The sequence below is a fragment of the Melopsittacus undulatus genome, chromosome 8 (genome assembly GCF_012275295.1).
Source record: "Melopsittacus undulatus isolate bMelUnd1 chromosome 8, bMelUnd1.mat.Z, whole genome shotgun sequence".
NCBI classification, from domain to species: domain Eukaryota; kingdom Metazoa; phylum Chordata; class Aves; order Psittaciformes; family Psittaculidae; genus Melopsittacus; species Melopsittacus undulatus.
This window is the reverse complement of record NC_047534.1, coordinates 51268548-51282876: the sequence shown is the minus strand read 5'-3', so window position 1 is coordinate 51282876 and position 14329 is coordinate 51268548. Positions and strand designations below refer to the sequence as shown.

General features: G+C 38.4%; 1 protein-coding gene across 3 annotated transcripts in view; it reads left to right on the top strand.

Moving 5' to 3' along the window:
* The window catches only part of RASGEF1A (RasGEF domain family member 1A), a 28262-nt gene extending 21211 nt beyond the window's left edge, over positions 1-7051 (top strand). For all 3 annotated transcript variants that reach the window (XM_005152705.4, XM_034065643.1, XM_034065642.1), the window contains 6 exons: positions 1277-1379; positions 1668-1747; positions 2352-2543; positions 2933-3056; positions 3306-3378; positions 4450-7051. In XM_005152705.4, coding sequence (XP_005152762.2) covers positions 1277-1379; positions 1668-1747; positions 2352-2543; positions 2933-3056; positions 3306-3378; positions 4450-4474 — 597 coding nt within the window. In that variant the 3' untranslated portion in view covers positions 4475-7051. The remainder of the gene's footprint in view (positions 1-1276; positions 1380-1667; positions 1748-2351; positions 2544-2932; positions 3057-3305; positions 3379-4449) is intronic.
* The last annotated feature ends 7278 nt before the right edge of the window (positions 7052-14329 follow it).

The following is a 14329-nucleotide window of genomic DNA, read 5'->3' as shown; positions in this document are numbered from 1 at the left end:
TTTTTATCCTTTGTCATTTTAAGTTCCTATTAATATGCACCAATTTGAGCAAATGGGACATTCTCTCCCTATTAGTCAGGAATTCTCCTGTTCTCCTATTCCTCTTCTGTGGGAATCCAGATTCCTAAAGGAGTTTCATGAAGTCTGACATATCCTAATCTCTTAGGATTTCCTGCTCTGACAGACACTACAAACATAACCAAGATATCTTCCAGAGCTGTCTTGTATGGCTAATAGATTTGGTAAACCAGTCAAACAAAAAGACTAAGCCAAGCCATTGACTGCTGAATGATTTTCTTTTGATACAACATGGAAACTGAAGTATTTATGCAAGAGGTTGTGTTTTTTAAGAAGAAAAATTAATTCCCTGGTGAAGTAGTCTGCAGTCACCACTTGGGAGCCATCTTTGTACAAGCCAGAACAAACTTCTAGATCTAAACATAGGAAAGATCTCAATAAATGAATGTAATCTAGGCAATAATACTAGCTTAAAATTGAAAAAAGGAGAAAGAATAGGAGAGAGAGGAAGATTGATGGCTTTTGGAAATGAAGTTTGGAGACATTGCTTTATATTAATTTTGCTTCGCCATTTATATTTAAAAGAAAAAATCTGCAAAGAGGATGCTCAGCATAACTTCCCTGGGCAACCCATTCCAGTGTCTCACCACCCTTACAGTAAAGAACTTCCTCCTTATATCCAATCTAAAGGTAGATTCTTTCAGCATAACTTGCTAGATTTTTTTTGTGTTAGCACAAATGGGAATTTGTACATTTGATCATCACCACTACCTGCTCTCAAAATGTAATTTAAGAGTATACACTGTAAAGTGAGAAAATCAGGATATCGTAACCGCTGTCCCCCATATTCAGGTTATATGCCCTGGTCTTTAGTCTGCTTTTCCCACTTCCTCATAGGTTAAGTTTTTTTGCATATATTCTTTGCAACAGCAGCTTCAGGTTACGTTGTTTTTCAAGTAATGGAAAATTGCTGAAAGTGTCCAGCCTGTTTATACAAGATTCCCCAAAACATTGAACTTCATGAACAAAACCTTACACTCCCTCACAGCTAGACTAATAATTGACAGTAGTCTCAAATACTTCTGCTTGTTTATCAAAAGTTGATCTTAACAAAATATCTTCAATGGTATTATCATGAGATTTAGCTGGATTGAATCCTGAAATGCATATTCAATCAATGCCTTTTACTGAATATCCCATCCAAAATTCAGGCCATCCCTCCCTCTTAACAGATCTTTGGTTTGGGGTTTTATTTCAGGTTGTAAAGAAAAAGCAGCGTACAAGAATGGTGGAATTTTTCATTGATGTGGCAAGAGAATGCTTCAATATTGGAAACTTCAACTCAATGATGGCTATTATCTGTGAGTATCCTTAACACAGATGACAGGAGGCACTCCATTTTACAACCTGACTGATAAGGCGATGCTCATACTTGCCCTAAATCAGCTGACTACCTCAGCATACACACTTCCACAGGGGCAGTATGTACCAGTGACAGATTAATGTGTGGGTGGGCAAGTGTTAGCTACAACTTCTGTTTCTCAAGCTGAACTGCCTTCCAAAATACATTGGTGCCTATACATAAAAAAAACAGGGCTAATATAACTGCTTAACTTGGTTGTTTCTTTCTGTCTTACCTCTCCATTCAGCTGGCATGAACTTGAGTCCTGTGGCACGGCTAAAGAAAACTTGGTCCAAGGTCAAAACAGCCAAATTTGATGTTTTAGAGGTATGTATAAAGTTTAGACTTTACCTAGAAATCCACCAAATACTAATTCCATGAAACTAAATCAGAAATCACCAAGGCAGTGGTCACCAGCATATAAACATTAGGGAGATCATTTCCTACATTTCAAACTCCCTACTTGCCTGCAGAGAGTGCAGGTTTTCTTTAGGCTATTTCTTCCTAGCATATTTTTTTCCTATTAGGTAGTTTTCACTCCAGCAAATGCCATTTTGCTACCCTTAAAACGAATAAGAGTGCTCCATCTAGTGGAGATCTGAATGGAAACAACACTTAACCAGAACCATCACCACAAAGACTGATGACAGCAAGTTAGAATTTGGGGGTTTTCCCCCAATAGACATTTCTCATTTCCTTTCAGGCTTCCATTAGCCATTGAAATAAAGCATAGGTGTAAAGCCAATACAGAATTCTCCTACCAATCAAGACAGAAGTTAGAAAAACCTGAATCCAGACATAATAAGTATATGCTACTCTTATCTTGAAAGTTTAAGGAGAAGGCCAAAGAATTCATAAAGAATGAACTCCCTGAAGGAAGGAAACATGTAACATGTATTACTTGACTGCTTTTCTCCCTCCATAAAAACAGCATCACATGGATCCATCCAGCAACTTCTGTAACTACCGCACAGCCCTGCAAGGAGCAGCACAGCGATCTCAGACTGCCAACAGCAATAGAGAGAAAATAGTCATCCCGGTTTTCAACCTGTTTATTAAAGATATCTACTTTCTGCACAAAATACATACAAACCGCCTGCCCAACGGGCAAATAAACTTCAAGGTAGGACTTTGCTATTACAGAAACTGGAATGCTACTTAAAACATTGTAAATTATAAACATTTGACAGTTTTGAACTTCTAGTTCATTATATTACCAGTTCCTTCAGCATTGCTATGATCTATGGTTTCACCAAATGTCTGTGAAAGCAAGTGCTTGCAGTTGCCATGCTTATATTACGTATCCAACAGATCCACAATTGCATGTACAGAAGAGAATCTAAAAAACTGCTGATACATCATTTCTATCAGTTAAAAGGTTAGTTTTAAAGGGTACTAAAATAACAAGAAGAAACAACATGAATAAGACTGAGGGTGTGAAGCTGAAACAAAAGAACTTATAGTGGGAAGAAAACAGTATTTTAATAATATTATTTTAATTACTTCATGCAGAAGTTCTGGGAAATTTCAAGACAGATCCATGATTTCCTGACATGGAAGCAAGTTGAGTGCCCTTTTGAAAAGGACAAGAAGATCCAGAGCTATCTACTCACAGCACCCATTTATAGTGAAGAAGGTAAAATCCTTTACTCAGCACTACAGTGAGTGAATATATTCAGTATAGTGAGCACTAGACTGAAAATGCAGATGAAAAAAGGTGCAAAAACTATTTGATAAATACATATTATCACTTCTGTATCAGCTTCTGAGGAGAATAAACTTCATTATGAAGTCTGCCAAGTTACACCTACTGTATTGTAACTTGTCATTTTTTTTCTCCAATTAACAAACCCATGTAGCTGACTGTTCTTATTTTATTTACTAGCTCTGTTCATTGCATCCTTTGAAAGTGAAGGCCCAGAAAACCACATGGAGAAAGACAGCTGGAAAACACTCAGGTATGAAGCTTCCTGAGAACATGAGGTTTCTTTGGTGTGGTTTTTGTTTTTTACAGCCACACACAGGCATGTGATCATGAGCATCCTCCTATTTGCATAACACAGTTTAAGATCATTTTGGCCCAAATATATTTATTTTTTCTTTAAAATTCAAATCTGAAAAATTCCATATGGTTTGGACATATGGGCAGCTTTAAGTCATTGAAAACAGCTTTTCCAGCCAGACCAGTTCAGGCTGCAAGATCACTGCTGGGACTACAAAAGAGAATATGCTTTGTTTAGGCTATCAAATACAGTAAAATAATCTACATTTGTAGCAGTTTTCAGACATGCTTTTCTCAGGGAAACAAATACAGAGATAATAATAAATTGCTATCGTTTCTCATACCTATGTACTTATTAATTCTATAAAAAGGTGAAGTTTTATATGAATACTCTTAAGTTTTAGCCTACTTTTAAGGGAAAAAGTCTCAATGATTCCTCTTCCCTCTGAGAGGGGGAACCACTTCTTCCATGTACATTATGAGATCAGCTAATTTAGATGAAAAGTCTACTACTGAGGCCAAGGAAGAAAGAAAGATTTAGACCTTTGTAAATCGTGTTAGATATTTAGATTTGAAATACCCATACCAGATAAAGAATGAAGGAAGAAACCTGTATGTTCTGGGCTGCAGTTGAGCTATATTAGGATACTATTGTGCTAGACGAGACTGCTTTCCAGTGATCCCAATGTATCTTGAAAGTCCACATAAGCTTTTCATTTATGATACCCACACAATGTAACTTGCATTAAATCCAGTGCTGTTCAGCATAGTTTAAAATGACAGAGCATCATATTGCCACAGCACATCTTAAGGGCCTGAATATTGTTATAAAAGTTAAATTTTCATTTAAAGTCAGCAACTCGGTTGGAATTCACAGATATATTACACTTTGCAACAGCTGGAAATCTATCCCTTGAAGAAGGGCCTCCAGCTAATGATGCAAGGTAGATCTAATACCCACTGTCACCAAAACTGTAACGTTTTTTGTTGTTACAGGAAAATAAGTTTATTTTCTTATTACTTCTAGGACAACTCTTCTTAACAGAGCCTGAGATTCTTGGATCTGATCTGCAGACTTTGAAGCACATTGAATGAACACGTTTTTACAACCTGAAGGACTTGGACTGAGCTAAGAAAGACCTCACTGGCTGAGGTCTGTTTTGTATATACAGTAACTTTTATGAAGAAAACGTGGTAAATATTTCACATGTCAACCTTAAGGCACTTGAGTGAAGGGTTTTGGTTTTTTTATTTGAATACAAGGGCAGGGCCCTGTTCTCAGAGATGAAGTGTATGATGGGAGATGGGATCCCTGGGGAGATCTTATTCTATTAGCATCCAAATTTTTATTTTTTATTACTTCAACCAAAATAAATAAAAATTAAAACACACTTCTCAACTAAAGTGAGAAGTACTCACTTTACTTTCAGTTAAGTACTCCATTGGAGCAGTATCCTACAGAGCACTCAACATGTCTCTAGCTTTGAAGTAAAGGGTCTCCTTCAAATCAGGTATTAGTGTTTGTAGAGTCAAGGCCTTAGACATCTGCAGTAAGCATGTTCTGCTCCTACATCAGAAAATAGTGCCTTACAAGGTACTTATATCATTTAGTGTACCTTCTATTACGCTGGACTGGAAGTAAAGAAAATAAAAATATGGATGTCTTGAAACCAGCTAAAAAGTACTCTTTAAATAAAGTGGAGAATATGGCACATGAAGTAGAGTATACCTGCCTGTAACATTGATGGTGCAGCAAACATATTTTTGTTACATGATTTAAAAAGATAAGATGGGGTATCTGTTGGGGAATGTGTGTTTGTGTGTGTGTGTGTAAGTGTGCGTGCACATGTGAAGATGCACGCATGTCTAATACTGGGAACTATCATTTAAATTCTGGCTGTCAGAGTAGTTTGTGTTTTCCTTTTAAAAGAAATCAGGGAATTTTTGTTTATTATTTTGAGAGAAGGATGTCTAACCTAGATTATCTCTGCAAAACAGGCTCAATGTGTTGTTTTGAAAACAGTTTTGGATAATAGAAGTCATACGTGAGCTAGGGAGAGGGAAATACTCAGATATCCCGTTTGAAATTAAGGCTAAAGTTTCCAAAGAAACTGAAGAAGAGCTAAGCTGATCACCACTGAACTGGTCATTTAATTCCCCGAGTTCCTTTGAAAATGCTCGTCTGCTCTTACAGACAATTAAAGCAAAGAACAAGTAACAAGTTTTTCCTAGTATTTTAAAAGCCATGATTAACTGAGCCAGAACATATTGAAATCTAAGGGAAGACACCATAAGATATTGGTCAAACCTTTGAACCCAGGTTAGTACCAAACTGGAGGTGATCTGTAACCTTACTGGCACTTACCATTTCTAACTTCTTCTCTTAGTCTTGAGTTTACACCTGATTTGGCTATCCAAATGAGCACCCAAGGAGCTTATGTTAAGTTGCAAGGTATTTGTTTTGAAAAAAAAAATAAAAAAAGCAAAATACACAGTTCAGGACTTAAGTTTCTTACCTGATCTCTGAATTAAGAAGAAGAAAAAAAAGCTCAGTTTAAAACGTATTTTGATGAATTGACAAATTATTGCCCATTAACATATCCTGACCTTTACAGTAAGTGTTTTCTTAAGGCTTAAGGGCTGGATATTTGTAAAGGTAATTACTTGAGCCAGGCAAATAGATGATATTAAACAAGGCCCTCTAGAGTTTACAGTGGTTACAGCCTGCCTTGTAGAGCCTCATGGAGGACCTCTGCACAAGCTTCTTTAAAAACTGCATGTAGATGTATTTTCCCTTATTCTGCCTTCTGTTGAAGAAGGGGCAAGATCTGCAGGACCGGGTCTGGTTTGTTCCAGTCCAGTAGTTTCTTCTTGCTGAGTGCCTACAACCAAGAGCAGCGCCACTGTTTCATGCAGCATCTAGGATTACTTAGAAATTATTTGCTGTATTGGACCTGGAGTATGGTGAAAAACTAAAGAGCCTTCCCTCTCTCCTTGTTCCACTTTGACAAATACTTAAAAGAGTAAGTTTTGGGGTAAAGGAGAGAGATAAATCAACATTTTGCTATTCCCATAGCATTGATATCAAAGAGAAATAAAAGACAAAAACAGTCCAGAAATGGGGAAAGGATAATTCTTATGATCTGCTGCTATTTTTCCTGTGCTGAAGTAGTGACCTTCAGCCCTGGATTAGAGTAAGAATATTTATACTGTATTATTACAGTGTTTTGCACTTTCAGAGATGTTCTAGCTAGTAATGTTGTCGGACACTAGAAGAGGGATTGTATATCAGCTTTGTTTATGTAATTGAAATTTAAAGGGATGCTTAAAATTTAAGAAAAAATATATATTTGAAATGCAATTTTAGAACACTTTCTGTAAATGTATGAAAAAGCTTTCACATGAATGTGCACTTCACCAGTCAATCGGTCCTAGTATATACTTGAAATCAATGCAGTATCCACATTGGTTCCTGTTTATTTTTCCTCCCTCCGTTTGATACATTCCTTAAATACTGTGTTTTGCTATTCTGAGCTGAAATGCTAAATATAAAGCTGTACCATAAAGCAGGATATTCCGTGTTTGACTGGATGTGCTTGCATTAATAAAAAAAACTTGCTTCAACCAGGCTTAATATCTTCCGTGGTAATTTTTCACTTGCAAACTGAACAAGCCACAAACCAGCAGCTAAATGAGGTGAACCAAGGGTGTAAGGCAATACAGTTACAATGAATCAACTGGTTACTTTCTGACTTACACCTTATGAAATATTTAAACATCTTCCAACAAAGGCAAGAGCAAGGCTACGCCAACAATATGCTGCCACTTCTAATGTGGTCTCTGTAATAGTATTTCATGGATTTGATTCAGTGTCTCTCCTACAGGATGTTTTCATTTTCCTCTGTGAAAGCAATTAACAATTCCACTGTGTAAAAACATTCTGTGTGTCCCAAGAGCTGAATTTGGTTTTTTTCCTCCCACATATTTATGTTTTTAACAGGAAAGCACAGAAGCATTTGCTGGGCGCAGTGCACTGCAGGGTTTCCTGTAGCAAGATTCTGTTGACATTTCAGCACTCTGGGACCTTTGGTTGCAACCACTACCCTTTTTCATGCTGCACTTTACAGAAGCAAAGCCACTTCTCCAAGGTCACATAGGGACTACAAAAGCACAGAGCTGTGACAAGAGTCCAGCTTTCCTCACACACTGCCCCAGTGCTGCCCACAATACCTCCTTTCTCAGGGATAGAAGCCCTAAAAGAAGTGTTAGATCTTGCAAGTGCAAGAGCCCTGGAGGTCCCATAGGCATTTTCAGTAAGTTGAAAACTCTGCAGGGAAATTGTTTTGGTAGCCAGACATCCACAACAGACTGCCAGAGTAGAACAGTACTACTTTCAGTCATCATGGCTCATTAGAAAACATAATGATGTTTACCAGCATTAAGAGGATCAAGCAGGGAAGAGTATTCCTGATGGCTAGTTCACACTCATAATTAATATGCATATTACCTCCTTGAAAAGTCACTTCCAATTATGTCCCATCTTGTCATTAGGATAAATTAGCTATTTATACAGATGAAAAACTGAACAATAAAATTGCTTTCTAGGCACTTTTCTGACATTAAGAGCATGGCACAGTTGACAAGAAGTAACTCAATGCCTGTAAAATAGCTTTAGTTATGTTAGTAGCTACTTGATTTATCAAGATAATAGTTCTCAAGAAACAGCTTTCTTTTAGCAAATAATTCATGTGGCAAAATTCAGCTGACAACTGATAGTGTATCTTTTGGAGATAAATCAGTACTCCTTCAAGGATGCACAGGCAGATCTTCCATCTTCAGTCTGCAACTGAAGTATATAATTTTATCAAAGCAGTCCCAGCTTCCCAACCAGAAAAGCTTGAAAACCTTATATGGAAGCACAGTTTTGTCTCTCAGTTCTCTGGAGCCATTAAATAGGACTGTGTGGACAATTAAATACTAAGAAAAAGAAGAAAGAAATAGAGGTTCCCTGACACTGCATAGGCTTGCCTACTGTCACTGCTCCCCAAGGTGTGCTTTGGTAGAGAAAGAAATGACATTTAGGGGTGAACTTCTGTCGTAATTTGAAGATACAATCCAAAATGTATCCATTTCTGTAACATTAATCATAACAGTAAAGAATGTAAAGGTTTCTATAATTTCCAACATCGTAAGCCATTTCTAACATCAACATTTTTGTGGCTTCTCAATACCACATTCAGTTTTTGCACAGAAAACAGATGCAGATGATTACTACAAAATAACTTCGGGATATTAATTTATTTTCATTATGAAATATTAAAAAGCAATCAAGTTCTGTGTCATGCAGCGGGTGCTGATACAGTCTCAGACAGATACTCTTCCTTATGAATGTGATGAGGAAGATATTCAATCCACCAGGAAACACAATGTTAATTTCAAAATACTAAGCCAATAAATATACTGTTTCTGATCTAACAGGATGTGTACCTTATGGTATTAAGAATACTTAGGCTTTTAACAACAATAAAAAACACAAGTATATAACAAGTTCTGTAAGGAACAGTGTCTGGCAAAATCATTGTAAATTACTTGAAACAGTTTGTAGCACCTACCAGAAGAAAAACACACACATACACCTAAGCTAAATAAACACAAAAACCCCCCAAAACGAAAAAAAATAAAGATCACCAAACCCAAGACTGTTTTCATGCAGAGGATTACTGTTAACAGCCTCACCTCAATGCAAGCTGTAGAGACCATTTCATAGGATGAAAAGAAAGCCAAAAGCAAATACAAGCCAAAGCATCAGTTTCAAGTACACCCACTTGATCTGGGTCAGGAAAATAAGCAACTTTAAATTAGGTGATTACTTGCTTGCAATATAGATTCTTCAGGTTAAGCAGGTATCTTACAATTAATACAATTCTGTTTGGAGGCAGAAACCTAATGAGACCCAACAGAATCTCCCAACACAAAAAACTGTAAGGAGAAAATCTACACACAGGAAAGTACTTAACATCTTTTAATTGCTGTCTTGTGAGCACACTAAGGCTTCTTCTGATTCCTGAGGGTATTGAACATTTAAACAACATCCAGTTGTTTACATTCAGTTCAAAGGAGATATTACTAACAACATTCCATCTCCCAGATGTCTATTAAAACAGAGAAGCAAAGTGCAACATACCATCAACTGCAGCAACAGACTGTTGGGGGACTCAAACATGACTGAAAATTACACATTTGATTGAGGTCTTTAACACTTACGGCACTGGCAGCATTTAATGAATCACTGAACTCTTCATGTCTGTGGACGTTATACATAGCTGAAGAACTTATCTCAATTTGGAAAAAAAAACCCCAACCAAAAAAAATGAAACAAAAAGCAAAAAAAACCAGAATCAATCCTAAAAAAAACCATAAAATCTAAGCAAGTACTGAATAAATCCACACATTAAAGCAAAACCTATTTTTCCCCTATATGCCTCTTATCTCACTTCTCAGAAATATCCCAGTATCTAAATATCCCAAACTGTATTTCACAAGAACGCAGCAGCCAAAAAATCACTTTGACAAGATTTTAAAAGTAAAGAAAAACATTAAAAACCCTTCAGCAACTGCTCTACATAGACTACATTTGCAGGCCAGAACACCACCTCACCCAAAACAACTGCATGGCACAATAGCATGCAACTTGCATGTTAAAAGCAGCCTAAACTTCAATCTCTCTCCAAGTTCCACTCTATAGTTTACCTGAGCACCAAGCAGCCTCAAAGGTTAGTCTTTCTTCTTCAAATTATGCCTTTAATGTGACCTTTTTCCCATAGCTTCTAACAAAATCTCTTTTATAGCCTCTACATCACATTTATTTTACTCACTCTCTCTCTCTCTATATATATATACATATTTTTAAGAGCATTTTAACAGAAGGCTAAGGACACTCAGGTGCTACTCAACAGCATGTGCACCCCCCATGGACACAGAAATAAACATGGGAATAAAAGTGATCCTCTTGAAGAGTTTGGTAAGACACTAGCATTGCACATGGCAGCAATGGGCAAACATCCTCTTTTATGTGCAATGAAGTACAGACTGCAAAGCATTCTACCAATGGAAGAAAATGATAAAGCCTTCAGGTTAACTTGCATCATTCATCAAAAGAGTTTTTACATCAGCTAGAGTAAAAGATGAGAGAACAAGGGTCAAGAGACTTAAGTCATGCAAGACATGCAAGTCAAGTAGCTACAAGACAACCTTGAAACTGTTGGCATTAAAAACACTCCGTTTGAAAGCCTCACCACCCTATACACAAGGGGAGCAGTTCAAATAAATCAGTGAAATCACCACATTGAAGCACTTAATTTCAAGCTTAGAGAAACTTATTTCACCTATCCCAGAACAGGACTAAATCAACCAAAACAGAGCTATGTTTTAATACAACCTTATGCAAACATTTAGACTGAATTATAAAAGGAATTAATTTAATATTCTATGTTCACTCAGTTCAGAAGTACTTTTGCTGCACAGGACTGCCATACAGATCCCAGCTACAACATCTATTCTTCAAACCCAGCACAACACATCCTTTGCAAGAGCACACTAAACATCTATTTAAAAGATGGTAGGCATTCTCAAAAAGCCTTTGCACCAAAAAAAGTACAATCTCAGAATCATACACCACAGAAAAATCAATTAAAAAGACTTACCTTATTTGAACCCAGGAAAGAGATGCTGCATAGGAAAGAACTCAAAAAACCTTTCCCTGTCCTCTTCAGGTACCATCTGAGAGAAGCAAATTGTTCCACAAGGCCCTAATGAAGCTGCCATCATTACTGCAAACAAGCCATGGTCAGCCTGAGACCCATGGGGCTCTCCTCCAGCATCGCCTGGTGTTAAGGGGTAGTACTGCTCTGCACCTCCCTATAGGAGGTATGGGCTGATTTCCCAGCTGATACACATTCACAAGGTGCTACAGGCTATCACCATGGTAAGATTTAAAATAGCTGGAAGCAAGGAAGCACAGGGGAATTTTGTTTGCAAAGGGATACTGGCATCAACCTGCTCCCAGACGTGACCTCCACACCTGCCCTGCAGACTGCAACACCTGCACAGCCCAAATGCACTTCTCCCTCTGATGCATTAAGAGAAACTGATACTATAACAATAAAAGTGGAGCAAAAAACTGCAGAGCTAGTGCAGTCACTGAAATGTAAGAGTCAGCATTTTATCCTAGTCTCCATTGCTGAAAAGCTTTTCCAGTGAAGAGGTGGAACCCTTTAGTTTTCAAGCAGTCAGGCCTAATGAGGAGGCAATGTACATCTCGGGGCATGACCCAAACACTATTTAACTTTAGCAGTATCCTGATGTTCCTCATCCTGCTTCACAGCTGAGTAAAATTTGAATGACTAAGATGTAGTTGGGGGTCACACACACAGCAAGGGGGCCTCAGGAAAACAAAAGTTAAACCTAACTTGGCTACACAGAAAGTTTTTGTCATTACACTGATGCAGGAGTCAATGAGCTACTACATTTATGCTAAACCATGCTTTTAAAGTTATTTGAAGTTGTTTTCCTTTCAATCCCCAACATGACAAAGCAAAGAGCTGTTTTATTGTAAAGGTTATATTCCGGCATGCACTAAAAAATTCCATTTAAATATATACCTGCATTCAGATTCGAACAGTTAGGATTTACCCTCTACTTTTCTTCCCCTCCTTATGTAATTCTCCAGTCTTAAATACAGTTTGCAAATAAGATTTGAGTTTCATAGGTGTGTGCATCTCAAAGTACAATAAAAAGGGCGCTAAGTATTTTCTTCTGGATGCAGCAGACCCAAAACTATTTCCTTGTTCTCTCCCACTTCTTCACCTGTAATTTCTGATTTGCCAAACAAGTATCTACTGGTCACACTGAATGATATATTATTACATAAATTCAAGTTTGCAAAAGCACAACCTGAATTCATTCCTGTGACAAAAGTGGGCCCTGAGCTAATCTCATCTTGACTTCCCTTAATCAAGAGCACTTCCTCTTCCCTCCATAGACTGCAAGTTCCTTGGAAAAGGTTATAATTAACGTGGATAACATACAACAGCTAAAAAAAATCCCAACAAAAACCCAACAAACAACCCCAAAATTACTTCTTGATTCAGTGACACATGTTAAATAAATGTTACTATATTTACTGCTCTAACACCAAAATGCAGTGACTCCTCCAGGAAAACACAGCTGGCTTTCTACACTCTGACCACAGCTTAAAAAAGGGAAACCATGCATTAGATAAACAGCATCTGTCAAAACATGAGGATATGGCCCAACACCTGGCTGTAATCTGAGCACCGACCCTGGGCAGGCAGTTGATTCTGACTCCAAAGCATCACGTTCTCATTTATCTTTGCGATGCTCCAGCAGCAGGCAGCTCAGATGAACAGTGTGGGGTTTATTCTCCCTCTGCAGGCAGAGCAGCCTTGGGAATGCCAGGAGCAGGTCTGTTCCTTTGTGGCAAACACCCCTGTCTGACACCCTGGAGGTCAGAACCACAAGAACTGACAATGACCCAAGCGCACCACTCAACCCCATGTTCCTCCTTTGTCAGGAAATTGCCTGGGTTCCAACTGAAGGGCCTCCATCCATCAAGCTAACTGATGCTGTGCTTGCACCCGCTGAGGCTGGAGGTGATCAGCAATAAGGTGAGCTCACTATCAACACTGAAGTGTTCATAATTCAGTTTCTGACCCTTTATCTGTGGATGGAGACTCCCCTGAGGCTTAACTTCTCTCTCAGCCCAATTCTATGTTTCTTGGTAAAGCAGACAGAAAACCCAGACCCAGGCTTCCAAGAAGACAGAGCAATGCGCAGCTACCTGGCAGACAGAGCAATGCCTCACAGGCTCCAGCTGCTCTCTTCCCACCATCCGACCCAGCAGCTCACAGCTGCAGGTCCACACAGTAATAGTTATTCCGGCAGTCCCTGACAGCAGTTACAAGCCTGAGACTATACACATCTAACATCTTTCAGCCATTTAGCCAGATTTATGCCTAAAGCAACGCAGAGAATAGATTTTATTGTTCAAGTGAAAAATGTATTTTCTCTCTTTCTTGGAAGAGGTTAGGAAACATTTCCAAGGAAGAGTTATGCTGAGTTTTACTGAGAAAGAACAAACTTACCCTGCATTACAGCATGCAGCGGTAACCAGAGAATAGCCATGGATCTATATACAAATCATTGTGCCTATGTTAAAATGCAGCAGAAGTTCAGAGCACTCATGTAACTGAAATCACTTGTAAACTCACTTTTAATAAAGCATATCCTACTCTTACTATTCTGGTTCCATTGCAGAGCAGAAGTCAATGCTGTCAAACACTGGGTGGCCTTAAATTACTGCTCTTTCCCACAGAGTTCATGTTGCACAACCGATTACTGTTTCAGCATGAAATATGACAAATACAGAAATAAGAGAAAAGCCTAATCTGTTATACAGAGCTTGTAACAGAGTCCTTTGTGGTTTAAAGCCAGTTTGCAGAGCTGGTAAAAGGCAGAGAGCAATTCCTGCACTGCCTGGCACCGCCTGTCCCACTCTCAGGGTCTGGCTACTGGGCTTTCCCTTGCTGGGCATCACCACTCAGCCCCACCACAGCTCCATCAGCTGCACCCCCAACAGCTCTCAAGTCACCAAAGAGCCAGGACCAGAGCTTAAGGAAGGCAGATGGCTTTGAGACAGTTGGAAGAAGTACGGGAGGAGCCATACCAAAGGAAAACTGCCTAGGTTAATAAGGAAGGTAGCACATAGAGAGATGAAACACAGCACAAGAAACACATGAGATTTAAGGAGGTGAGCTATACAAGTTCTCAGCATATATTACAGCATGTGTAATTTCTTTCAGGTATGCTAAGGACTTGGGAAAAACACA